Here is a 26697-nt window from a genome sequence, read left to right as displayed (position 1 = left end):
AAAGCCGTGGGCAGGATGCTGACACGCAAAGCCGAGGAGCCTTTCGCCACCCTGTGTGCCGACTTCGTCGGACCATTACCACGGTCCAAGCACGGGAACACCATTTTACTGGTCCTCTTCGAAACTTTCTCTAAGTGGGTCAAACTGATACCCCTCAAGAAAGCAACAACAGTGAACCTCGAACGAGCCTTCAGGGAACGAATACTAAGAAGCTTCGGCGTACGGAAGCTATTCGTTTGCGACAACGGAACCCAGTTCACCAGCCGATCGTTTAGAACGTTCCTACGAACCGCAGGCGTGGAGCCCCGTATTGTCCCCAAGAAAACCCGACGGAAAGAGCCAATCGGACTGTGAAAACCATGATCGCTTAGTTCGTCGACGACCACCAGAATACATGGGACGAACTCCTGCTCGAGATGACACTGGCGATCAACTCAAACGTCTCCTAGACGACCGGATTCAGCCACGCTTTCCTCCTACAAGGAAGAGAACCCCGGCTCCCTATACGACGAAGTTACGCCTGGAACAGTTGCGCCCCGAAAACCGCTGACGAGGACGTCCACGGACACCAACCCCACCGGCGTCACCGGCGCAGCGGAGGCTCTTTTCCGCAATCTCAGCGGGAAAGCCTCGATAAATAGTGCCAGCGCCGGTGCAAGGCCATCAAAAGAACAGCAACCGTCAAGATGAACGCCATGCCAGAAGTCCAAATCGAGGCACGTGAGATCATAGATATCACGGGGACATCGACGCCGAGGGACCCGAGTCTATCTCAAGGAACGAGATATCATCCGGCAGCGATACGGACTCTGAGGACGTGTCGCCCGCGACGTCCGGCCAATACTATGATCCACCCCCACCGTACTCTCGCCTCTGCCCACCGGGCAGCGTCACGATCCAAGGAGGCCCGTCGGAGCTGCCTAACTACCAACAGGCTATGGACCTCTGGGCGTACGACCTCGGGATCGCGACGTTGTCGTTCTCCCCGATGGGAAACCGGATCGGCGAACTCACCGGTGGCCTTGGTGAAGCCGCCGACGACGACGCCAGCAATAACGTCGACAATTCCGACGGGCTACCAGAGCTCGACAAGCTACCAGGGCTCGACGAGCTGCCAGAGCTCGTCGAATACGTATGGACGCCGCCCTAACATACGCCACCTGGGGCGTACGAAGTGTTTTTCTCCGCCGTTGAAAACGCCTCGCGTTGGGCAGTTGCCCCGGCGGGCTGGACACCGAATGCCGCCGGCAGAACCCTGCCAGCGCACCTCGTGCAAGAGGTGCACAGGCGATTGGAGCAACAGGGACAGACTCTATTCGACATGGTGGTGTGAGCAGCACTACCGCATCCACCACCGCGCCCCCGAGAAACGAGTCTTCGTGACTCTCTTCGAGGAAGAAAGGGAAGGGTGTAACGAACCTAAAAGGGTTCGTTACAACTCCTATCGCGATACGTTAAAAGATAAGATTTATTAAATATGTTACATCAGACATCCCATACTTTTTCTTAGCCCTAAGCCATATAGCCAGGTAACGCGGACTTCCCCTACCCCGAACCAAACGGTCGGTCACGCGGCTTCTCAGGTTCGCCGCTTGAGTCCATCCACCACGGAAAGATGACACCGGCGCGAAGAAAGCCTGCAGAAAACCCGGCGTGCGAGGACGCCACAATCGCCGACCAAATATTTCGAGCTATGCGAGTCAAACCCACCTCCCCACCTCCAGACTTAGCGGCGATCCAGTGCAGCCGTCCGAGTCCAGCGACCGCGAAAAGATGACACCGTGAGGGCTCGCACCACGCGCCGACGCCGAACGTGCCGAGTCGCCAAAGACTAGGTACTCAAGTGACATCAACTGCGTAAGTTCCAAACCATCCAATCTGCAACAGGCCAACCCCGACGCCTCCCTGAAAGTTCCATCCATTTCTACAAATTTCTTGACCCCTGCATGTCACTGAGCTTACCTCAGCCTGAAATAGGTCCATCACAACCGTTCCTTTCGACGGTGCCATATTATTGGCATTTCCGGGCGTTCTCTGCTTCTTCGAGTGCTTCTAATTACACACATCCACATACCGAGCAGAACTCGTGCTCCGAGTTCCGTGGTCAGTACATCCAGTTGCGCCACAGTGAATGTAAAATAATTCCCCCGCAACGAGCCCAATTCTATTTGCCAACTAATACGCCAGCCGTTTACACATATATGTACATACATCGGCATATGTACATATGTATGTATTTCTCGCTCTAGCTCCAAATCAAGGCATTCTTCGTTCTGCCAAAGGTTGTGGCCTCCTACTTCTCCAAAGGTTTAATTCGATCCGAGCTAGCTCCTGCGTTCCGCCTCCGAAAGCATTTTGAAACACAAGAAAATAATTTATTTCGACTTTTCCCGAGTTTTCGAAGCCAAAATTTTGGGGGAAAAAAGCACAACAAATTTTTTAATTTTAAATATGAACATTTTTAAATATTTTGTTTCTTCAGTTCGTATTCCGGATTGAGGAAAGAATTTGTTTTCCAAGCAACCCCTAGACAAGACTGACTATTTTTAATATAATCTGGCATGATAACAATACTCGCCTACTTAAACATATTCAGCCAGGCTCCGTTTTTAACATTCACAAAAGTTTTCCAATTTACTTTTCAATACACATAAATTGGGACTCCAGTTTTCACATGCCGCAAGATTTATTCGTTTTCAAAACAAAAACATTTTCCGGCTTTTTATACAACGAAACGAACCTAAATTCCAAAAGGAAAAAAATAGATTACTTTTTGATGCATTAACATAAACTTGGCACCTATATCGGGGTAATTAAACTTTTGCTTCCTTTACAAAAATTTTATTTTAACCTCAAATTTGGCTGGGAAAAAATTGGCCAGGGCAAGAACAATTTTCGTTTTGGTGCAAGCAGCAAAAATATGTGAAAACTGGAGAACCTTAAAACGAAAACGAAACGTTTTGGCTTAAAACGTAATCCGAAAAAGTAAATGAAAAACGCAGCCTGCCTGATTATCTATAAAAAAAATATATAAAAACAGGAAAATTTTGAATGAGTCCAAACTACTTACCATCAAGCATAAACTGCGACACACCTCGTCCACACTGGGACGCATCGCGATTAGTTTCATCCATTTTACGTCTGTAAAAGAAAGAATTTATGGGTATTGTATTGTGTTGTTGTTTTTATGTATAATTTGTCTTTAGCTGGTGGCGGAGGTGCTTCTAGAACTAGATGGACGATAGTGAGAGTACTGCAAATTAACCTTTGCTGAGACAGAGTAGAGTTTATTGTGAATCCGCGAGGATTAGTTACACAGGCCGACAGTGATTTTTCTGCAAGCCTACACTATAGGCTTTTCTAACATGAAATGCATACACCATACAATATTGTAAAGCTGTAATCAAATAGCTAATAAGCAGGAAGAAGCCAGGGGATAAACGAAGTGCAAGAATTAAGACTATGATATGTATGAAATGATATGTATATACTCTTGATCAGCATCAATAGCCGAGTCGATTGAGCCATGTCTGTCTGTCCGTCCCCTTCAGCGCCTAGTGCTCAAAGACTATAAGAGCTATAGCAACGATGTTTTGGATCCAGACTTCTGTGATATGTCACTGCTACAAGAATATTTCAACCCTTTGCCCCGCCCACTTCCGCCCCCACAAAGGGCGAAAATCTGTGGCATCCACAAATTCGACGATACGAGAAAACTAAAAACGCAAAATAGGAGGATGACTATATCTTCCAGAGTGCAAAATCTGAACCAGATCGTATTATTATTATAGCCAGAATCAAGAAAACAATTTCATTCTTTCTCGCTCTGTCTCTCTCTAACACACAGGTTTCATGGTCGGCTTTGCCAATTGCAAAATATGAGTTCAAGGATCTCAGAACCTATAAGAGCCAGAGCAACCAAATTTGGTATCCACACTCCTGTGATATCGGACCTTGACCGTTTTGTGTCAAAATTTCGCCACACCCCCTTCCGCCCCCGCAAAAGACAAAAATCTGTATTATCCACAAATCTCAGAGACTATTAACGCTAGAGTAACCAAATTTAGTATCCGCACTCCTGCTAGATCTCACTATAAAACGTATATCTCAGAATTTCGCCCCACCCCCTTCCGCCCCCACAAAGGACGAAAATCTGTTGCATCCACAATATTGCAGATTCGAGAAAACTAAATACGCACAATCATAGATAATGACCATATATATCAGATTGCTGAGTCTGGATCAGATCGGATCATTTTTATAGCCAAAAGGAACGAATCAATTTGCAGTGGCTACGCAGCGCCCGACGTCACGCTCAGACTGGTTTTCTGTCTCTCTCACACACACTCTTTGTCGTGTCTTTTAATATTAGCGGCATCTGCCGGAGTAGAGCCATACTGTCTAAGTATCGGGTATAAATGTAGAGTTGCAGTCTCCGCAGTAACTCCCAACGTTCCCCATCGTTTTTTATTTGAGCCTGTTTTGCTAGAAGTTAGAAAGTGTGTATGGTCATAAAGGTGAAGTAGGATTGGCGAATGGTCTGATGATAGATCTGTTAAGTGCTCTACACTCTTCTTGTAACAGTAAAATCAATCAAGTCGTTTTTGTTTTGCGCTCCTCTTTTTTCCTTTTGTTTTGCACAAACAACCGATGCTTTCGTAAATAAACTTTAATAAACTTCCTAACCAGTCTACAATCTGTAAATCTATTCTATTCCGAGGCTGCATGCCTTTTGATCTGTGTTAAAAAATTATTTAACTTTTTATTTTTCGGCAGCAGTTGATCTCATTTGCCACTCCAAGGGCAACGACAGCTGCTGGCGGTGCAGATTCAGTAACCGAATTCATCGCCCCGGAGAACGTGAAGCGAATAACGTCTATAGCGTACGTTTTGACTTGAAAATTCCTTGACTTCAACTTGTCAGGAACTGTTTGGTCTTCGGTAAACGAGTCTAATATCTTATTGGCCATGTTACGACATGACTTTGTTGATGGCTTGCTTGACCTGTCCCTGTCTCAAGTCAACCATGTGAAAAATTCTTTGGGTCGATTGCTTGATATATGCTTTGTATCGGATCCGACCATGGTGTTGTTAACCCGAGCCCTTCCGGTTAGTGACCTGAAGACGCCTACCATCCTACTTTCGAAGTGTCGCTAGATATAGGACCAACTGTATTGGATCGGTCGAATAGGCTACCTGGACGTGTCCGCTTCTTCTGAGTTTGAGAAGCTTAATAGCCTCATTACGGATTGTGATTGGTCCGCTTTGTACTTGTGCACTGATGTCATACAAGGCACAAACATTTTTTACAATGCTCTAGGGTTATTTTTTTGATTCTTGTGTCCCGCTTTCTTGTCCGATTAGATCTGGAAGCCCCCTTGGTTTACCAAAGAGTTATCCAGTCTAAAAAACTTAAAACCAAGACATTATAAAAAATTTCAAGAAGTTGGTTCTCCTATTTCTCACTCCCGCTATTTAATAGCTCAGTCAAACTTTTCAGTTCTTAATGCTCAATGCTATAAGAACTACCTATCTCGATGCAAGATAAGTTTTCTCAGGACCCTAAAAAGTTTTACTGCTTCGTAAACAGTAAGCGTAGAACGTTTACCATCCTCGTTTTCATTTCGTAATAAGTCGGCAAATAATGATCAGGGAATTGTCGATCTTTTTGCCCAATTGTTCCGGACGACCGATTCTGAGGAAAGCTACTCTGGTCATCCGTACCCGTACGGATTACCAAGTTTGTACGTCATTTTCAGTCCCTTGATAAATGAATGTTCTTTACTTCATGATCTTCGACAAGTTAAGCCGGTGTTTTTACCGGGTCCAGACGGGGATCCAGGTTGTGCACTCAGGTACTGCGCCAAGGCACTGTGTGGACCCTTGCTTAAATTATTAACCCTGTCCATTGATTATTCTTGCTTCCCTCCGATCTGGAAGGAATCGTTTATAATTCCTCTCCATAAAAAAGGTAGCAAGTCTGATGCAAAAAATTTTAGAGGTATATTAAAGTTATCCGCTATTTCTAAAATGTTTGAGAAAGTCTTAACTCCGCACTTGCAACACCTCTGCAAGTCATTTATATCTCCAACTCAGCATGGATTTATAAGGCGGTGATCAACCACCACAAACTTGTTAGAGTTTACCTCTTTCATTATTAAAGGCTTTCAACGTAACTTACAGACGGATGTTATTTACACCGACTTTAGTAAATCATTTGACTCTGTAAACCATTCCCTTCTAGCGCATAAACTTGATCTTTTAGGGCTTCCGCCCAACCTCCTGACATGGATTTCTAGCTACCTTTGTTCCAGGTCTGAAAGAGTCCTCTTTAAAAACTCCCTCTCTTCACCAGTAACGGTTTCTTCGGCCCCTTACTTTTTACACTATTTATTAATGACTTTAAAATCCGGCTCCTACGTATGGTGCCCTCAGTACAAAACACCAGGACCGTATAAAAACAGTACAGAAATACTTATTACTTTTTGCTCTGCGGGGCCTCAACTGGGATGCGGGTGTGAGACTCCCATCTTACTCTAGTAGACTGCTATTAGTAAACCTCCCATCCTTAGTTAACCGTAGAAAAAAGCTTGGTGTGATTTTTGTGCACAACTTGATCAGGGCTGACATAGACAGCCCTGATCTGTTGAGCCGCATAAACTTCACGATTCCTATTAGACTGACTCGAAGTTTTATACCGTTGTTCGTCCACTTTGTAGATCGAATTATTCCTTGCATGAACCGTTTAGGGTCTTATGCTCGGATTATAATTCCCTCTACCATATTATATCCACCACTAATTCTCTTCCTCTTATTAAATTACTAATCCTTACACACCTTTCTAGTAATTAGTAATTAGCAGACCTCGCAAATAACGGTTGACACTTTCGGCGTGTCTGATAAAAACCTCTCATTGACGGACACATTGAGAAAAGGGACTGAAAAGACCCGATCAAATCTGTTATTGCTCAACTCGCTCTTCGCTCAAGCAAAGACAGATTTTTTCACTTCTCTTTTGTTCCTGTTTTTCACTGAGCATCTTGTCGCGAGCGAACGAAAAAAGTGTCTTTTGCGTATGTATGCGTGCTTGTACGTGTGATGCTTATAGCAACGATCAATTTTTGTTAATTCTATACGGTTTGACTATTGGAGCTTAAAATGAATCGTGAAAGGTAAAACGAAAATGTTCGTTTACTCAGACACTTTTTGGTTCTGCTCGTCTAAAGACACTTTTGCTGTGAGCGCTTGACCAAAGTGTCTCTCTAAGTTGTTATTGTGAGACACGATCGAGTGTCGGGCTCAACCGAAAACACGAAACACATAACACAAGCGAAGAGACAAAAAGTGTTCTGCTCAGTGAGAGACCGTGTCTGCGTGGTCTTTTTCTGTTTTGTCAGTGACGAGACAGCAAAGGAAAAAAGTGTTGACCGTTGTTTGCGAGCTATGGTAATTAGTAATTGTAGTGGTATTTTTATGTTTATTTTGAATGCATGTCTAGTTCTCTTAGAAACTTTCGTGCTAATCTTCCTCGAATATTAGTCTAACAGCTATCTTTCCTGCATGCTCGCGGAACAGCTTTCTGCTGGTGTCACACGGGCCACTTGTCGGTGCAGTAATTGCATCGCCTCTTGAAAGATGCAGTTATTGCATGTCAACGTCCACAAATCCCTCACGGGAGGAAAAAAAGCAAAAGGCCTCTTACTTTCAAGCCAAAATATCGGCAATCGAAAATGCGTGGAATCGTTTCAACAAAAACGACTCCAAGCTTCGCGATACAGACAATACGGATGAATATGTAAATTTTCGTGAAGACTTACGTACAACATGTAAGAAAAACGTTACGACATGGGATCCAATATTGATTGCCATTATCAGAAACAAACTGGATGTTACAAATAAGGCCTTGTATGAGCAATCATTGGGAAGCTCAAAGGACATTCAGGCGTTGGACACGATGGTTCAGTTCTTAGAGAAAAGAATTCGAGTTCTAGGAACCAGTAAAAAGCCACCAGGATCAAGGAGAGCACGAGCACCTTTATGCACATTCTGCAAGAAGGCAGGCCATTGGCTCTACGGATGCGAAGAATTTTGCTCAAAATCTCCATCGGAACGACTAAATTGGGTACAAAAACAAAAAATGTGCGTTAATTTTTTTAGAACGAAACACAAGACAAACGTAGCCCAGGTCGAAACTGCTTCAAGTGCGAAATGAAGCACAACACGATATTTCATCTGGAAAAGCATCGGGCGCAGCTACCGACGAGCATCGACGGTTGGTGCAGCAAGTAACAATAGTTACAATCTACTGGCCACAGCAAAGGTGGCAGTAGAAGCCAACAACGGGCAGGCTGCTAATTTCCGAGCAGTGCTAGATTCAGGATCACTAAAAAAACTTGATCTCTGAACGAATGGCTTCAATGTTGTTACTCAAACTAAAAGACGCAACATTACGGATCGAAGGAATTGGAGGTCAATCAAAGGCCAGCAGAGCACGAGTAAATGTGCTCATGAAATCACAATGGTTTTACGCAAAGAATTGAAGCTTTCGTATTACCACAGATAATAGCTGATCAACCAGCTCAGGCACTCGATTCAGAGAGCTTAAACGTACCAAGCGATATCTCACTGCCAGATCCACACATCCATAAGCCTGGCAAAATCGACATGCTAATCGGAGCCGAGCATTACTATTCATTGCTGCTACCAGATCAACAGCAGCTAAGGATCGGAGGCCCGTTGCTACAAAACACAAAACTGGAATGGATTGTGACAGGAAAAGTCAAGTCTGCCCACAGTTCCTCACCGTTAGCGGCCAGGAAACGAATAACAGTCCGCAACTCGCAGCTGGCGGGAGACGCATGAGGAAGATCCATCGCTGACGGCTGCTGAGCCAAGACTAAACGTCGCAGCGACGCTGGCTTGGTGAGGGATTGGAGTGGGGAAACCAAACAACCTGTCTCTGTTGCCTGGCCGCGCATAGAAACGACCCTAGCGTTAGCGGCAGCCCATGGAACTTATTTTACGGGCAAGCCTCTTAATACTGACTATTTACGGTAAAGAACTGAGAGGTACTTTTTATAGAACCTGGATTAATTGTTTTTTAAGTATGATAAATACTTGGAGAACCAGGTTACAGGTTACAGACTCGGCAGGAAAGGGAATCGGGGAACTGCGCTCTGGGCTCAGCTCGCCGGATGGGGTCGGGGGTCTTTCCTATCCCTATACTGCCTTGTGCTCGACACATTATAAAAATTAAGTGCACCAAAACAGACTCTACTTTAATAGAAAAAAAAAAAAAAAACAAACATACTCAATCCCCGATCGGCATAGATGGCAAGAAGGAATCCGGTAGTCGCGTATTTTAATTTAGTGATCATAGCTGTACGTGATCACTAGTTCCTCTATACCCACCCTACCTTCGGCACCGCATGGAACGATGTTGGCATGGCCCCTAACGTTACTACCGCTTCATTATTACACTCGATGTATCAATGGCGCTATGTACTTTGACAGAATCGTGGTTCTTTATCATTAAATTGATTAGGAAATGAACCAAAAGTAAGAATAAAACAAAGGCAAAGAGGATATCTGTGATCAAATTGGTGCGCGTTTATAGGTGTGTGCATACGCACGTATAGACTCGAATTCTCTTTGACCGAAAGCTCGCTCTTGGCGTGTGAGTTATCACGCTCTCCCTTTCATCGCGCTGCACCGCTGCTATATCCTGCTATTTCGCGGGTATGTTTGTACTCACGACTCAAAGATGTTAACTTGCATCTCGCTTGACGAGATTAGAGGGCATTCAAGGGTCGATGCAGATCGTCCGTACAACGGAAACACTAGTAATTTGAGGGCGGTGTTAGGCGTGAGAGCGCCAAAGCACGGCAGACCTCCAGTGACCAAGAGATTCTGTAATAGATTCTGAAGTCAGCGAATTTTCCAAACCTAATTTACTCGATATTCACCTTCTTTTTCTACACGTAGCACTTTGCACTTTCACCACACAATATAGCACGGCTGATCACGGCTTGCAGATATGTAATTGGGTATTATGTAATAGGGGACAGGGACACGTGGACATTGCACTGGAATTTGGCACTAATTGCACCGGCGCAACCGAAGAGTTTTGGCCACCGTCGCTGTCGGCTTAAGCGGCACAGACGAGCTTTAACGGGACCCTTCCATGGAAGTTCGGTCTCGAGAGACGAAAGAGAACATTCGAGCCTTGTTTCCCTGTGCCCTGTTTCTAAAGCCTTGGTGTTTGAACTAATCAAGTTGGCTCGTGTTTTGAATCTGTTTTGGTATCTGGGGAATTGTTAGGGAATTTAATCTGGTTTTGTTTCACTGGCCATTACAAGGTACAATGATTTCAGGAACAAATGTATTAAGGGCGGCGTAAATAGAGCTATAAACGAGTTAACAGTTCGGTAATGAATAAAGAAACGACCAATCAACAAGCGAGAGATGTAGATTTGAATCGATAGTTTGTTTTGCGAAAACTGTTTATGCGGCAAGGAGCCATGAAACTGTCAGCACCACGAGATCGGGTACCCTCAAGGGATATCGACAGAGCTGGATGGTAAGGATCTTCAGGAAATTATATTGTACTTGCTCTGGATACCCTAATGTTTTGAACGGCATTAATTTGGACAAGGGAAATATCTGTTAGCCTATTGATAAAGTCAATGTGGCAATTGGGAAACAACAATTTAGCGTCATCGCAAGACAACCAAGAAAGAAATGGGAGGTTAGTTTAAGTTAACCTCAGTATCAGACCTGGGAGGAATGTAGGAGCAGGTTAAATAAAGAATTGCCGAGCCAACACAAACTTTGACTGCAACAAGTTCAATTCCATGGATGTTATTGAATGGGAATAACTCAGAAGAGAAATCAAATTTGACTGCAATCAGAACCCCACCAGCGAAAGATGGGCGGTCCATTCTATAGTGAAATTGTCAATAAAAATTTCATGATCATATAAGGATATAACGGATGAATATCTGAAGGTTTTATACGATTGGATGCCCAATAGCGTAAAATGTGTAATAAAAGGCAAGCGGGGTACCACAACAAAATAACATATTGGAAAAAATCTAGGTTTTGTTGAAGAAATCGTTTTTATAATTTTACTGAATTTGCTTCCTTCGTTCGATCAAATTACTAAATGACCGTTAAAAAAAACTGTTATTTGGAAAAATTAGACGAATCGAATAAGATTTAAGGAAACCCCACGCTGGAGAAGTAAAAAATTCATATAATATCAGAGTGCGGCGTTTTATACCCTATACTCAAAATGAGTATAGGCGTATATTAGATTTGTGGTGAAAATGGATGTGTGTAACGTCCAAACGCTTCCTTGTTTACGACCCCATAAAGTATATATATTCTTGATCAGCATTAATAGCCGAGTAGATTGAGACATGTCTGTCTGTCCGTTTTTCCGTCCGTCTGTCCGTCCCTATGAGCGCCTAGTGCTCAGAGACTATAAGAGCTAGAGCAATCAAATTTTGTATCCACACTCCTGTGATATCGAACTTGCACAAGTGTATTTTAAAATTTCGCTCACCGCCTTCCGCCACAGCAAAGGACGAGAATCTGTGGTATCCAAAATTTTAAAGATACGTGTTCGGAGCAGAACCCAGCCGATTAGCTGCTTGCCAAATAGCACCTAATTCTTGGCCCTCAGCCGCTTATCTTGTTTGTCATTTATGTCTATGTTACTCGAATTTTGTAACAGCTTTGCGCTTGCTTGCCCTGCTAAACGCTCTCTGCCAGCTCGCTCTTTGCTATCTCCGCTTTGCGTCTGCCTACCGACGTCTGCCGAGCGAAGCTGCGCTTAACGATCGGAGCGGCAATGTAAAGGGCAGGCAAGCCACACTTGCAATTTGGATATCACGCATTAAAGTACATATCGTAATATTATTTCTGCGCCGAGTTTCGGCCGAAATAATTAGTCGGACGATTGGGAATGAAAAACATTATCTCCAAATAAAATTTGGTGACCCCGACGTGATTCCTGAATTGCAGTGTCAATTAATAATCGTTCGCGATCGACATTCATTAGCCTTAGCAAATTTTCGGCGCTTAGGCACAATTTGGTGCTGATACATTCGTACATACACGCATTGCTGGCTATTCGTTTCCCTGTCGCGACAATTCGGTCAGCGCAGTGCAGTGAACTCACTAATACACACAAGCGGAGAGTCTTTAATCAACTTTCACAGAGATCGGTTGTGTCGCGCTTGTGCAAAGTTATTTTCTCTAATCTGCTTTAGCGGTGCATTCTCTTGTGTGCTAAAAATAGCATACATAGTAACTTCGGGCGCTGCTTCGCGCAGTGTCGGCAATTGGACAAAATAAAAAAACAATTAGTGAAGGTTTATACAACTGAATTCACTGCCCTTCGGACAAGACATTCCCCTCACTCTGCGCACAGCCGCACAAGAGGGGCAATAAAAACTTCGCTTATCAGCTAATGTGATCTCTCCCTGCTCCATTTCTTTAATATTGGTAAATTGAAGAATACAACTATAGAATGAATGAGAACATTTTATCTGACTCTCGGCTTAGAAATAAGCGGACTGATCATGAGAGAATGCTTCTAATATCAGGCAAATTACCTTGTGAGATTCGTGCTGAGTACCGTTCAGAGGCTGAACGCTCTACATGCACAGAAACCACAACAACAGTAACATTCACTAGTGCTACCAGCAACACCACCTACACCATGGCTACTGCTACAATAAGCAGTATCTGCCCTGCACTAAGAACTGATAGAACCCAAGAACCCACCATATCGATATGCCCAGAGGCAAAAACAATCAGCGCTGCTGCCGAACGATTGCTGGATGCCCAAAAACGGAGATCGGGCAAAAGAAGAGACAATCAGACTTTGTCACCCACTTCTAACCCAAAACGAGGGAGCGGCGGCCGGGATCGCCGCTCGCCCCCCACTACAAGCAAACAGGCAAACTGCAACAACAGATTTGCCACTCTTGACACGGACATCCCAAGTGATAGTGAGGATGAGGAAGTTCGGATGATTGTAGATGCAGACGCTAAAAATTACCAACTTCATGACGCAGTTAATACAGACCAGGGTCTGCAAGGAGGAACAGCGAGCTCTGGTAATCAGCTTAAGGGCTCTCCAAAACCACCACAAATAGTTGTCAGCATTAGCAACTTAAATGACCTATTTGATCTCATAAGGGAAGTTGCAAATCTGAATAACGTTGTCGTCAAAGCTAACCAAGGGGGAACGGTCAGAATCCTCCCAAAAGACAGTGATACCTATAGAGCAATTGTGGATTGTTTGGATGCCATAGGAATAGAATTCCACACATACCAAATGCAGACTGAAAAGCCTCATAGAATTGTAGGAAGAGACCTTCATCATAGCACACTAAACAATGACATTACCGCCGAGTTTAAAATGTTGGGCTTCGAGGTCCTTCATATCCATAATCCAAGCTCAAGGACTAACAAGGACGAAAAACTTAATATTTTCTTCATTAATATTAAGCCTTGTGTAAAAATTAACGAAATTTACCAAGTCAGGACCCTTTGCCGCCAAAAAATAAGGATTGAAAAGATGAGAAAATCTACAGAGATTGCACAATGTCGTCGATGCCATGGTTACGGCCACACAGCTAAATACTGCCGCCGACATCCCAATTGTGCCAGATGTGGTGAAAATCACCAAACCTCACAATGCACTCGTCCCTTAGACGCACACCCAACCTGCATTCACTGCTTTGGAAGCCATATGGCCAGTTACAAAGGATGCCAATGGTACCAGGAGTTTCTACGCCGATCAATGGGATCCGCAAAGAAGGCAATTAATACAAACCGGACGAGTCATGTCCCCTTAAACAACCAAGTGGCATATGCTTACTCTGCCACACTCCCTGGAGACCGGCAACAGTTTCCTACCTTGCAGTCTAGCCACAAAAAAGGGGCTAATAGACCAACAATACAGCAACACCAGCGAAATATTGTCCAGCATCAACCTTTGCCAGGAACCAGAAGTAATACAGGAGCCTCCTATGCTGCCGTAGCAAAAGGTAATTCAAATGCAATACCTCGCAAAGATGGACCTGCACAGCGTCGTTTTCATCAGATATCTCAGCAACAAGGATTGAGTAATCAGCAACAAAATTCACATGAAGTTCGTGCGCTGCTGCAACATCAGCAGGCACAATTTCAGCAATGGCAACAACAGCTCCAACAGCAGCAGTTTCTTACGTGGCTACAGCAACAGCAGCAAGAACAGCAGCAGCATAATAGTCAAGCCAATCAACGCCTTGAAAAACTTGAAAAAATAGTTTTTGAATTGGCCAACACGATTAAGCAATGGGCTGGATCTAATCGTCACTTCCAGAACAACGTTTCAGCCTCTCAATGAATCCACTAAAGGTTCTCATCTGGAATGCTAGCGGCATTTCAGGGAAAGTAAAAGAAGTTGAGCTCTTCGCGCACAACAACAGCGTTGACATTCTTCTTTTGACGGAGATCAGGATTAAAAGAGGGGTAGCTGTAAAAATCCATGGATATTCCTTCTATCCAGCCTTCAAGCCATCGCGGAATAATAATAGCGTTGGTGGAGTGGCGGTTTTAGTGAGGACCTCGCTTCACCATTTTCCACAAAGGGTCATTGAGACACGCAGCATGCAAATGTCAGCAGTAAAAGTAGCCACAGGACTGGGCGATGTTGAGTTCAGGCGCCATTTACTGCCCTCCCAGAGTCAGGATTGAGGAAAGACATTACTTCGACGCACTCCGTGCTTGCGGGCAAAGGTATTTGGTTGGTGGTGACTGGAATGCCCGACACTGGCTGTGCGGAGACACTTACAATTCCCCTAGGGGACGAGAGCTAGCGGAAGCCATCTCTGCCACTGGCGCGAAGATCCTTGCAACTGGATCACCAACCAGGTATCCATATGTACTCAATCACACGCCGTCCTGCATAGACTTCGCAGTGCATCATGGTATTCCGGATCCAAGAGCAACAATAAGTCAGAGCTGGGATCTGGACTCCGACCATCTGGCCCTAGTCATCAGCATTGACACAGATGGCATTATAGAAAATCCAAGCCCTCGTCTAGTCACCAAGCACACTGATCTGCTCGCCTTTAGGCAACATTTGGAGAGGTCGATCCAACTGAACGTCACGCTAAACTCTGAGGAAGATATCGAGATGGCTGTGGATGGCTGAGGCAGCTGCCTCAACGCCTTCGCATCAACCGACAAGCGCCGCCTATGGAATAGTTCTTACAAGAGAGGCCAGACAGCTTTTGTCACAAAAAAGGAGACTTCGAAGACGCGCAATCCGATCTCAAGACCCATGGGACCGAATTCTATGGAACCGGGCTGCCAAGCAACTTCGTTTCACACTAAGAGAACTTCGAAGCAACTTCTTTGAACAAAAGCTTGCTTCCATGGATTACACCGTGGATGCTGGATATTCGCTTTGGAAGACCACTAAATCTCTTAAGAGACAACCGTTAAGACAGGTTCCTATCCGGTGTCCTAAAGGCGATCTTGCCAGAAACGAAGAAGAGCAGGCCAATTCGTTTGCACATTATTTAGAGGACAGGTTCACCCATTACCAATTCGCCACGGAGGCACAGTTCAGAGAGACCCGAGATAGTCTGCAAGCACCTCTACAAATGGCCTTACCCATTAAACCAGTCAGGGTTGAGGAGATTGTAGAAGTCATCAAGTCCCTACCGAGGAAGAAGGCTCCTGGCATTGACAGAGTGTGCAATTCCACACTGAAGGCATTACCTACACGGGCGATACTCTACATAGCGCTCATTTTTAACGCCATGTTAAGGGTGCAGTTTTTCCCCAAGCAGTGGAAGATAGCAACAATCCTGATGATCCATAAGCCTGGAAAACCGGAGGAAAACCCTGAGTCGTATCGGCCAATAAGTCTCTTGTCTTCCTTATCTAAGGTCTGGGAAAGGCTTCTTGCCAATCGTCTTGGTGGCATCATCAAGGAATGCCGTATCTTGCCGGATCATCAGTTTGGCTTTCGGGAGGGACACGGCACAGTGGAGCAAGTCCATAGATTGGCAAGGCACATCCTACAGGCCATCGATAATCTAGAATACTGCAATGCAGTCTTCATTGATATGAGGCAAGCATTCGATAGAGTTTGGCATATCGGCCTACTGAGCAAAATTAAAAAACTCTTCCCAGCACCATACTACGGAGTCCTACGATCATACTTGGAAGGACGTCAGTTTATGGTCAGGTGCAAGAACACCTATTCAACCCCTTGCCAAATGAGAGCTGGAGTTCCACAGGGCAGCGTCCTTGGCCCGCTGTTCTACTCAATTTATACCGCAGATCTACCCGCCCCAAGCGAGCACCATATGGAGGTTCCCCGTAAGGCTCTACTTGCTACTTACGCGGACGATATAGCACTGCTCTACAGCTCTAAATGCCGCCTTGAAGCAGCAGATGGACTCCAGGAGTACCTCCACTCTTTGGCAGCTTCGTGCAATAGATGGAATCTAAAAGTCAACCCACTGAAGACCAGCAATCCATGCTTCACCCTGAAAGCGCTCATAGACAACACCCCACCCATAGAGTATGAAGGCGTAACTTTGGACCAACCAGAGCAAGCAAAGTATCTCGGTATCACCCTTGATAAGCGTCTTACTTTTGGACCACACATGAAAGCTACAGCTCGTAAATGTGGGCAAAGAATGCAGCAATTGCGGTGGCTGATGAACAGAAGAAGCACCATGTCACTGAGAGCCAAAAGAGCAGTTTATATTTTTTGTGGACGTTGACATGCAATGACTGCATCTTTCAAGAGGCGATGCAGCTACTGCACCGTCAAGTGGCCCGTGTGACACCAGCAGAAGGCTGTTACGAGCGGATCCCAGGCAAAACGCAGCCCTCCTCCCGCCCAACCGACCGAGGGGCGCTGCCGCATGACGCGCGGTGCGTAGCCGAACCAAACGCGAACATGCAAGAAAGATAGCTATTAGACTAACATTCGAGGAAAATTAGTACTAAACTTACTAAGAAACTAAGCATGCAATCAAAGTACAAATACCACTACAGTTACTAATTAATAGAAAGGTGTGTAAGGATTAATAATTTAATAAGAGGAAGAGAATTAGTGGTGGATATAATATGGTAGAGGGAATTATAATCCGAGCATAAGACCCTAAACGGTTCATGCAAGGAATAATTCGATCTACAAAGTGGAAGGAACAACGGTATAAAATTTCTAGTCATTCTAATAGGAATCGTGAAGTTTATGCGGCTCAACAGATCAGGGCTGTCTATGTCACCCCTGATCAAGTTGTGCATAAATATCACACCAAGCATTTTTCTACGGTTAACTAAGGATGGGAGGTTTACTAATAGTAGTCTACTAGAGTAAGATGGGAGTCTTACACCCGCATCCCAGTTAAGGCCCCGCAGAGCAAAGAGTACAAAGTTTTTCTGTACTGATTCTATACGGTCCTGGTGTACTTTGTACTGAGGGCACCATACACAGGAGCCGTATTCTAAGATCGGACGAACAAGCGAGGTATAGAGAGTCTTTGTTATATAGGGGTCGTCAAATTCCTTTGACCACCTCTTTATAAACCCAAGCACGCTCATGGCCTTATTTACCATGGTAGAAATGTGTTCGGAAAACTTTAACTTGGGGTCTAACATAACACCCAGATCATCCACCAGGGTAATTCTCTCAAGAGAACCACCAAATAGGGTGTAAGGAGCCAACAAAGGGCTAGAACGATGAAATGTCATAACTTTGCATTTGTACACTGTGTAGCCCCGATCTGGCTCTACGGCGTGCAGATTTGGGGTATAGCTGCAAAAACGAACTACAAACGGATACAGGTCCTGCAGAATCGCGCCATGCGGCAAATAACGAACTGCCCCTGGTACGTGCGAGGCTCCACCCTACATCGGGACTTGAATCTGCATACAGTAGAGGAGCAGATTGGAAGGCACACCAGCAGATACAGTGACAGGCTGATTAGACACCGAAGTAACCCGCGAGACGTTTACTACCTGCCTGACCTTTGAGACGATTGAAGAGATTGGGCTTTGCCAAAACTTTTGGCCAACTATAAGTTTCCCTCCCAATATTATAATATTACTTTTTTTTATTATTACTATATATTATACTATATTATATTTCTATAAGTCCTCTTGCATTAAGCAATAGGTTTGGTCTCCTTAATATTATTTACCTGTGTTGTTAAGATACGATATATGCAATGTACGGATTCAATGCTTAATAAAACCAATTAAAATAAAAAAACACACAAGCGGAATCAGACAGCTCGCACAGCCGCACAGCTAAACGCATTAGCTGTAATCCCTTTGCTCGCGGTTCCCACATTTATACGTATACAGGGTGTCTTGCTGTCGTGCTGAGTGACTCTTTTAAAACCTCAACATGGCAGCACCTGAGCCTACCAATGTCGCAAACGCAGCAATGCCGAGTGATGTAGAGTTATACAAGCACAAGGCCGAGTCCATCGCGCGCCAACTAAAGGCCATGGATCGCTTTCTCACCAAGGAAGAGCTTGCCGAGTTAGATGAGGCAGAACTTTAAGCTCGCTTAGAGCAAATCGAGCGAATGAATGCGGATTTCGATGCCGCTCAAACGAGCCTTGAAAGGCTGGATTTGCTGCAGCTAGCCCATGATGCCCGACTGGAGTTTCGAATATTTATGTGCAGGTCAGGTCCAGACTGTCGCGGGAGTTGATGGCTGGTCCTACGGTTAATGCTGCGCATTCAACGGCTCGGCATACTCTCGAGGAGAATTCGTCCTTGCTCGCCTATAATACTATAGGCCGTTTTCAAATGCCCGAGTTGCAGCTTCCTCGATTTGGTGGCAACTATGTACATGGATTGGCCAGAATTCCACTCGATGTTCTCGACAATGGTGCACAAACACCATCGTAAACCAATCATCGAAAAATTCCAATATCTTCGTGGATGTCTGATGATGCTGCGCTGGATACGATTCGTTCCTTGGAGCTTTCTGAGGAAAATTACGACAAGGCGTTGAATTTATTAAAGTTTCGATTCGATAATAAACTGTTACATTTTCAGGCACACGTTAAGGCTATTTTCGGGCTGCAAGGGGTGGAGAAGGGCTCGGCTATCGGCTTGCGCGCGCTCAGCGACAAAATCAATTCACACTTGCGTGCTCTTCAGACCTTGGCAACCCCGCAGGAGATCCCGGATGGGTTGCTGATCTACATTATAGGCACGAAACTGGACCACAAAACAAAGGAGAAATGGGAAGAGAACTTGCCGACCTTAAGATTGCCTCAGTGGTTAAACATGGCCTCGTTCTTGGAAGCGAGACTTCGGATGCTGGAAAATTTGGGATCGGCTATGGTAACAATTCCTAGCCAGCAGGTGGAAGATAATAAACCTAGCACCCTAATCACTGCCATTAATGATCATAGTAACTACACATGCAAGTATTGCAAATCCTCCGATCACTACATATCCCGATGCCAGGCATTTCTAGATCTCCCCGCTTTTTCTCGATACAAGGAGGTGAAGAAGCGCCATTTATGTCTAAATTGCCTCAACAAAGGCAATGGCCTTCATTGCAACGCTGCAGTTCAGGGACATGTAGGAATTGCCAAGCCAAGCATCACACACTGCTCCACATGCAGTCGAGCACAGATGCTGAGTTGCCGTCGCCGAGCACGGAATCGACCCAGCATGATCCTGCGAGTGCCCTAGTATCAATAAAATTTACTAGCCCTCCCCTCTCGAGTTCGAAATCTCTGCCTAGCCAGAACGTGTTGCTACCTACTGCCCTCGTCCATGTAACAGATCGTTATGGAGCTCTTATTCCATGTCGTGCCATTTTGGATTCTGCATCGCAGGCAAACTTTATAACATACATCCAGACTTGCTAATCAGTTGCAGTTGCAATGTTAACATCTCCGGTATCGGAGATTCTATTCTACCTTCGGTCAAGTCTGTACATATAGATGTCCAATGCCGAATAATCTAGGACTAGCTGATCCTAATTTCTCCAAGCCCCAACGTGTCGATCTGTTGATGGATGCTGGTTTATTCTTCGAGTTAATGTGCGTCGGACAGATTTGACTATCACACCAATTGCCAACATTGCAGGAGACATAACGTGGTTGGAAAGTGTCAGGAAGCATTAATAGCTCGGGGAATAAGCGTTCAGTTTTAGCCGCTTTTGAAAATTCCTCTCGCATCTCTATTGACGATTTTCGACCCACAACGCTGGAGTACCAAAACTTGACGCAGCATTGCAGAAAGCAGCTCCTCAAGTGCCAGGAGAAAGTGGAAAAACTGCGATTGGAGAATCAGGAACTGCAGCGTGAACTTTCTGATATAACAAAATCCTACATATCCACGCTAAATGAAATTCCAATTTCAACATTTGAAATTTCTACATTGCTAAATTTCCCGCCATTCTATGCAATTACAGAGGTTCCCGATGATCAAGATGTACTCTCGACAAGCCACCTTCGTAAAGAAGCGCCGATTGCTGCATTCGACGATCATCCCAGGGTAGCCGCCAGCCGCGCCCAAGCAAGCATCTTCAAGAGGGCCGGTGGAAAAATAGCGGTTCCCCCCTTCAGGATGGATCTCTTGAAAGCCTTTGCCTTCCAACGAGGGGTGAATGTTCGGAGCAGAATCCAGCCGATTAGCTGCTTGCCACCTAGCACCTAATTCTTAGCCCTCAGCCGCTTATCATGTTTGTCATTTATGTCTATGTTACTCGAATTTTGTAACAGCTTTGCGCTTGCTTGCCCTGCTAAACGCTCTCTGCCAGCTCGCTCTTTGCTATCTCCGCTTTCCGTCTGCCTACCGACGTCTGCCGAGCGAAGCTGCGCTTAACGATCGGAGCGGCAATGTAAAGGGCAGGCAAGCCACACTTGCAATTTGGATATCACGCATTAAAGTACATAATGAACATGCAATGTTCACAGCATTGCAGAAAGCAGCTCCTCAAGTGCCAGGAGAAAGTGGAAAAATTGCGATTGGAGAATCAGGAACTGCAGCGTGAACTTTCTGATATAACAAAATCCTACATATCCACGCTAAATGAAATTCCAATTTCAACATTTGAAATTTCTACATTGCTAAATTTCCCGCCATTCTATGCAATTACAGAGGTTCCCGATGATCAAGATGTACTCTCGACAAGCCACCTTCGTAAAGAAGCGCCGATTGCTGCATTCGACGATCATCCCAGGGTAGCCGCCAGCCGCGCCCAAGCAAGCATCTTCAAGAGGGCCGGTGGAAAAATAGCGGTTCCCCCCTTCAGGATGGATCTCTTGAAAGCCTTTGCCTTCCAACGAGGGGTGAATGTTCGGAGCAGAACCCAGCCGATTAGCTGCTTGCCACCTAGCACCTAATTCTTAGCCCTCAGCCGCTTATCATGTTTGTCATTTATGTCTATGTTACTCGAATTTTGTAACAGGTTTGCGCTTGCTTTCCCTGCTAAACGCTCTCTGCCAGCTCGCTCTTTGCTATCTCCGCTTTGCGAAGCTGCGCTTAACGATCGGAGCGGCAATGTAAAGGGCAGGCAAGCCACACTTGCAATTTGGATATCACGCATTAAAGTACATATCGTAATTTTATTTCTGCGCCGAGTTTTATTTAATTCGAAATAATTAGTCGGCCGATCGGGGGTAAAAAACATTATCTCCACAATACGAGAAAACTAAAAACGCAAGATCATAAATTCTTATTGATTCTTCTTGCTTCTCCCTGATCTGGAAGAGGGTAGCAAGTCTGACGCAAAAAATTATAGAGGCATAGCAAAGTTATCCGCTATTCCTAAAATGTTTGAGAAGGTTTTAACTTCGCACTTGCAACATCTGGTGTTATATTAGACGCCAAGCTAAAGTTTTCTGAACACATTTCTACCATGGTAAATAAGGCCACGGGCGTGCTTGGGTTTATAAAGGGTGGTCAATGGAATTTGACGACTCCTATATAACAAAGACTCTCTATACCTAGCTAGTTCGTCCGATTTTAAAATCCGGCTCCTACGTATGGTGCCCTCGGTACAAAGTACACCAGGACCGTATAGAAACAGTACAGAAATACTTTTTACTCTTTGCTCTGCGGCGCCTTAACTGGGATGCGGGTGTGAGACTCCCATCTTACTCTAGTAGACTGCTATTAGTAAACCTCCCATCCTTACTTAATTGTAGAAAAATTCTTGGTGTGATTTTTGTGCACAACTTGATAAGGTGTGACATAGACAGCCCTGATCTGTTGGGCCGCATAAACTTCACGATTCACATTAGACTCACTCGAAATTTTATACCGTTGTTCCTTCCACTTTGTAGATCGAATTATTCCTTGCATGAACCGTTTAGGGTCTTATGCTCGGATTATAATTCCCTCTACTATATTATATCCACCACTAATTCTCTTCCTCTTATTAAATTACTAATCCTTACACACCTTTCTAGTAATTAGTAATTGTAGTGGTATTTGGATTTTGAATGCATGCTTTGTTCTCCTAGTGGTGTTTAGTTTAAATTTACCTCGCATATTGGTCTATTCGGTTAACGCGCCGCGCGTCATGCGGCAGCGCCCCTCGGTCGGTTGGGCGGGAGGAGGGCTGCGTTTTGCCTGGGATCCGCGCGTAACAGCCTTCTGCTGGTGTCACACGGGCCACCTTGACGGTGCAGTAATTGCATCGCCTCTTGTAAGATGAAGTCATTGCATGTCAACGTAAAAATAAAGAATTACCATATCTAACAGATCTGGATCAGATCGGATCATTTGTATAGCCAAAAGGAACAAATCAATTTTCAGTGGCTACGCAGCGTCCGACGACATGTTCAAACACGTTTTGTGTCTCTCCTGCACGCACTCATTGTCGCTTAATGTAGCCATACTGACTACAGTATGTATGTACATATGTATCGGGTATAAATTTAGAGTTGTGGTCGCATCAGCAACTCACAACGTTCCCCCTCGTTATTTTGTCGCTGGGTGTATGTATAGTTTGTGTTCGAAAACTCTTCCTTATGAGTGTTACACACATACCCATCCAACACAAAGCTAATACATACACATACATACATATATCCCTAAACTGTTCGAGTGCCGGGTAAAATGGAAATATTTTGCTTTCTTTTCGCTTTTCCAAAAAAAGTAGCCGTGTTCCTATTCAAGCGAGGGTAAAGTCTGATCATTTGCATGGAAACAATACAGAATCAGCATCTTATTTTACTCCAATATAAAAAAGGTGACAACAGCATTTTTTAATGGCAAACTAATTTTAATTTTTGTTTAATTGAAATGTTTGTTAATTCATAGAATTCCGTTTCAAATAATCTGTGCGATGAAAAAGCGCAGTATCTTTAAACTGTTTTAAAAAAATTTTGGTTTGATTAAACTTAAATATATGTACATATGTCTATCAGTATACATTTAATTTGTAATGGTAGATTAAATAACTTAGAAGTTAAAACACTTTGAAGTGTAAAACGTGCTCTGGTTCATTTAAGCTTAGCCACTATACATACATATGTATGTACATACATATGTATGATTCTTTTGGGGATGAAAATCCATCTCAATCAATCATTAGGGATAATACATACACTAATCTTCAGACGAAAAGACAAATCGACCCAAGCTTTTCTACAAATTGTTGGGGTCATTACTAACAATTTGAAACTAAAAAAATCATCAAAGCCAGAGGTACAGAAAGTAGAATTTTTTAAGAGTTTGTCGATTTTATTTTTTGCTCTAGTTCTGTGTCTACGGAGCCATGATGTCCGTGCGCAGAATCGCTTAGACTTGTGTTTGGGATTTTCAGACTACTATTATGCATATATGCATATATGTACTTACATACATATGTACGTACATTAGAACGAATAAAATAAACCTTACTCTTCGAGTAGTTAATGTCAAAATTCCCATTATCCCAATTGTTTTGTTTTTAGTCTTATTTATGTAAGTTTGTTCGGAACATATCTCAAATAGTTACATCGACAGATATCACTAAGTAATAAAATACATACATACTTTTATGTTTAGTGGGAGCTCGATTTGGTTGTATATATTTTATATCTGCATCACGTATATTATCCGTTTAATTCTTTACTAATTTGAATGCAATTGAGCACAGACCTACACAACCCTTATTTCTGGAAAGCCCTAATCCTGCACGTCAAAATATACAACTATTCGGAACAAAGTTAGGGCATTCCTGAAAATGATTTGGATTAGAGCTGGAGAAACATCGATGCTAACATCGAAGTCATCGATGTTTGGGTGTAGACAGCAGACTTCGATGCTTATTCTCAAAAATCTATGTTTTCCTGACAGCAAAAGGTTGTTACGCGTGCATCTCAGGCAAAAACGCAGCCCTCCTCCAACCGACCAAGGGGCGATGTTGCATGACGCGCAGCGCGTTAACCGAATCAAACAAGAACATGTAGGAAAGAAAACTGTTAGACTAATATTCGAGGAAAAATAGCGCCAAATTCTGTTCAAAGAATGATGACAATAGCATTTTCAGGATTAGAACTTTCGCAAGCATTCTTGTACATGGATGACACAATAGTAATCGGTTGTTCCGAAAAACATATGATCAAAAACTTACCAAATGTTTTCGATTTACGTAGGAAACACAACCTTAAATTACATCCGGAAAAACGCTCTTTCTTCATTCACGAAGTGATGAATTATCACGCATCACAATAACTGATTTTAAAAACATTTCTGCAAGTGCATTAAAAGTCACTACAAGAAATCAAAGTAAACAGAATAAATCTAGCGTAGGAAAAGAACAAGCTAATTTGGCTAGGCAATCTCTTGTAAACGCTTCTAAGACCAACGCACATGAAGTCATCAGAAAGGACGAAGTACGAATAGTAGTGATCTTGAGAATAACTGAATCTCAATGTTTATTCAAGCGAGGAAATAAAGTTATAGCAAGAATTGACATTAGCGATTTGTGCACCAATGGAATTCTCGACTTAGGTCAGTTCTTCCAAAGGCTTAAAAGGCAAGCCGGTATACATAAAATCAGCTAACTCAAAGTGCCACCGAGCGAAAAGGTCTTTGAATCAGTTTCAATAAATACATTTAAAAAAGTGTGCAATAATATATTAAAATCATTAAGAGTAGAGCTACTCAAGACGATAACAAACATAAATAATAAAAGTGATCAAAAAGCGATATTGTCTACATATCATAACGATCCAATTGAAGGAGTTCTCACAAACATAACAAAACACTAGAAAAAATTAGAAGACGCTATTATCGGCAAAATATGAGACGTCATATCAAAGAGTACATAAAAAAATGTCCTAAATGCCTGACGTCGAAAACGACGAAATAGACAAGATCAGCTCTAATCATTACAAACACACCAATATATGTACATATGCTTTCGACAGAGTGATAATATACACTTAAGGTCCATTAGCACGATCAGATAATATAAATGGATACGCCCAATATTAGTCACCTTAATACATATGTGATTTAACAAAATATTTAGTAGCCATTCCAATTGCAAATAAAAGCGCAAAAACAGTCGCAAAAGCTATATTCGAATTTTGTATTCTAAAGTACGGTCCAATGAAGACTTTCATTACGGACATGGGAACAGAAAATAAAAATTCAATTATTAATGACATGTGCAAACACATAAAAGTAGACAAAAGTGTGAAAAAACCCGGGTCGGTCGCGCGCCTCCGTTGCTCCTGTGTTTGCGCCGCGCTCCGTGTGTCTGCGGAGCCGCCGGGGCTGGAATAGGCCCTGGGCTGACGAGGTACCGTTCTGGCTATCAGGGCTGGTCGAGCTCCTCCTCGTTGTGCCCGCCTCCGATCCAGGCTGGCGGTTCTTTTCTTCCGAGTCGGCGGTAGCAGCCACTGAGTGAAGTGACTGGCTATAACTCAAAGAGAGAGTGATCAACGGTAAGCGAGCGTACATCCACCCATACTTACCCTATGGGCGCGATGCCTACTGAGCTTTACTCTGGACTCCTGGCCCGAGCAGACCGTGTCCAAACCCAAGAAGGTCGTCAATCAGGATTTTAAAGCAATCTGCCATGGCTAAATTAATTCGGGGTTTGTCACTCAAACTCACTCATATCACTCACGAAGCTCCCGGGGTGAGTTTCTCTCCTCCTCTCACCGGCCCAAGATGGATGGCGACGGAGTTGCCATGTCAGGCAACTGAGTTGCCTGCACCGCGCGAGTATGCGGTTGGCCGTTTTAAGGCCCGACATAATGCACCAGTTGCCCCAGCTTCTTTAGGATGAGCTCCACGTTTTTCTGTATGTCTATTTTCCTGATCAGAGCAACAGCTGCTGACCAGGGCTACAAGACGGCGATAGCCTACTCATCGCAGGCGTGTCCCACCGTCAGAGGGTGCTGCTACGTAGCACGTAGAGGAAGACGAGCACCGGCAGATGGCGCTGCATCATACATCCTAGAAGTATACCACGACTTTTCGGCCCCCTCACCGCGGGTCTATAGAATGTGGCAAAGTGGAACTGATGGGGATATTTGCTCACACTGCACATCGGCGCTTTCTGAGGCCATCGGGTACACAACGGGTCCCGGAGCTGTCCTCCTGCCAACCCCAGCGCTACGGCGGCGTACCCTTTAACGGGGTGCTGGATACCGAGAAGGGGCGGTATAACCCGAGCGACTATCGTCT

General features: G+C 44.2%; 1 protein-coding gene and 1 long non-coding RNA gene across 16 annotated transcripts in view; both read right to left on the bottom strand.

The window, feature by feature from the left end:
- The window catches only part of LOC117186604 (cerebellar degeneration-related protein 2-like), a 400431-nt gene extending 376221 nt beyond the window's left edge, over positions 1–24210 (bottom strand). For 4 of the 14 annotated variants that reach the window (XM_033387599.1, XM_033387602.1, XM_033387601.1 and 1 more), the window contains exons 1-2: positions 24049–24200; positions 3071–3141 (exon numbers count right to left, since the gene is read on the bottom strand). In XM_033387599.1, coding sequence (XP_033243490.1) covers positions 3071–3134 — 64 coding nt within the window. In that variant the 5' untranslated portion in view covers positions 3135–3141; positions 24049–24200. Of the gene's footprint in view, positions 1–3070; positions 3142–24044 lie in introns of all 14 variants that reach the window. The other 10 variants (XM_033387597.1, XM_033387596.1, XM_033387607.1 and 7 more) reach the window with 8 other exon arrangements.
- A 1491-nt stretch (positions 24211–25701) lies between these two features.
- On the bottom strand, positions 25702–26452 carry LOC117186511. 2 transcript variants are annotated; one of them, XR_004471559.1, is made up of 3 exons: positions 26135–26452; positions 25980–26078; positions 25702–25921 (listed from the first exon to the last, which is right to left on the bottom strand). It is a non-coding gene; the product is annotated as an uncharacterized LOC117186511 (long non-coding RNA). The 2 variants fall into 2 exon arrangements; XR_004471558.1 differs by having other exon boundaries at positions 25980–26087; positions 26135–26450.
- Between the last annotated feature and the right edge of the window lie 245 nt (positions 26453–26697).

This window comes from Drosophila miranda, chromosome XR (assembly GCF_003369915.1).
Source record: "Drosophila miranda strain MSH22 chromosome XR, D.miranda_PacBio2.1, whole genome shotgun sequence".
NCBI lineage: Eukaryota > Metazoa > Arthropoda > Insecta > Diptera > Drosophilidae > Drosophila > Drosophila miranda.
Note: the sequence above shows the minus strand (reverse complement) of the source record. Positions and strands in the feature narration are given on the sequence as shown.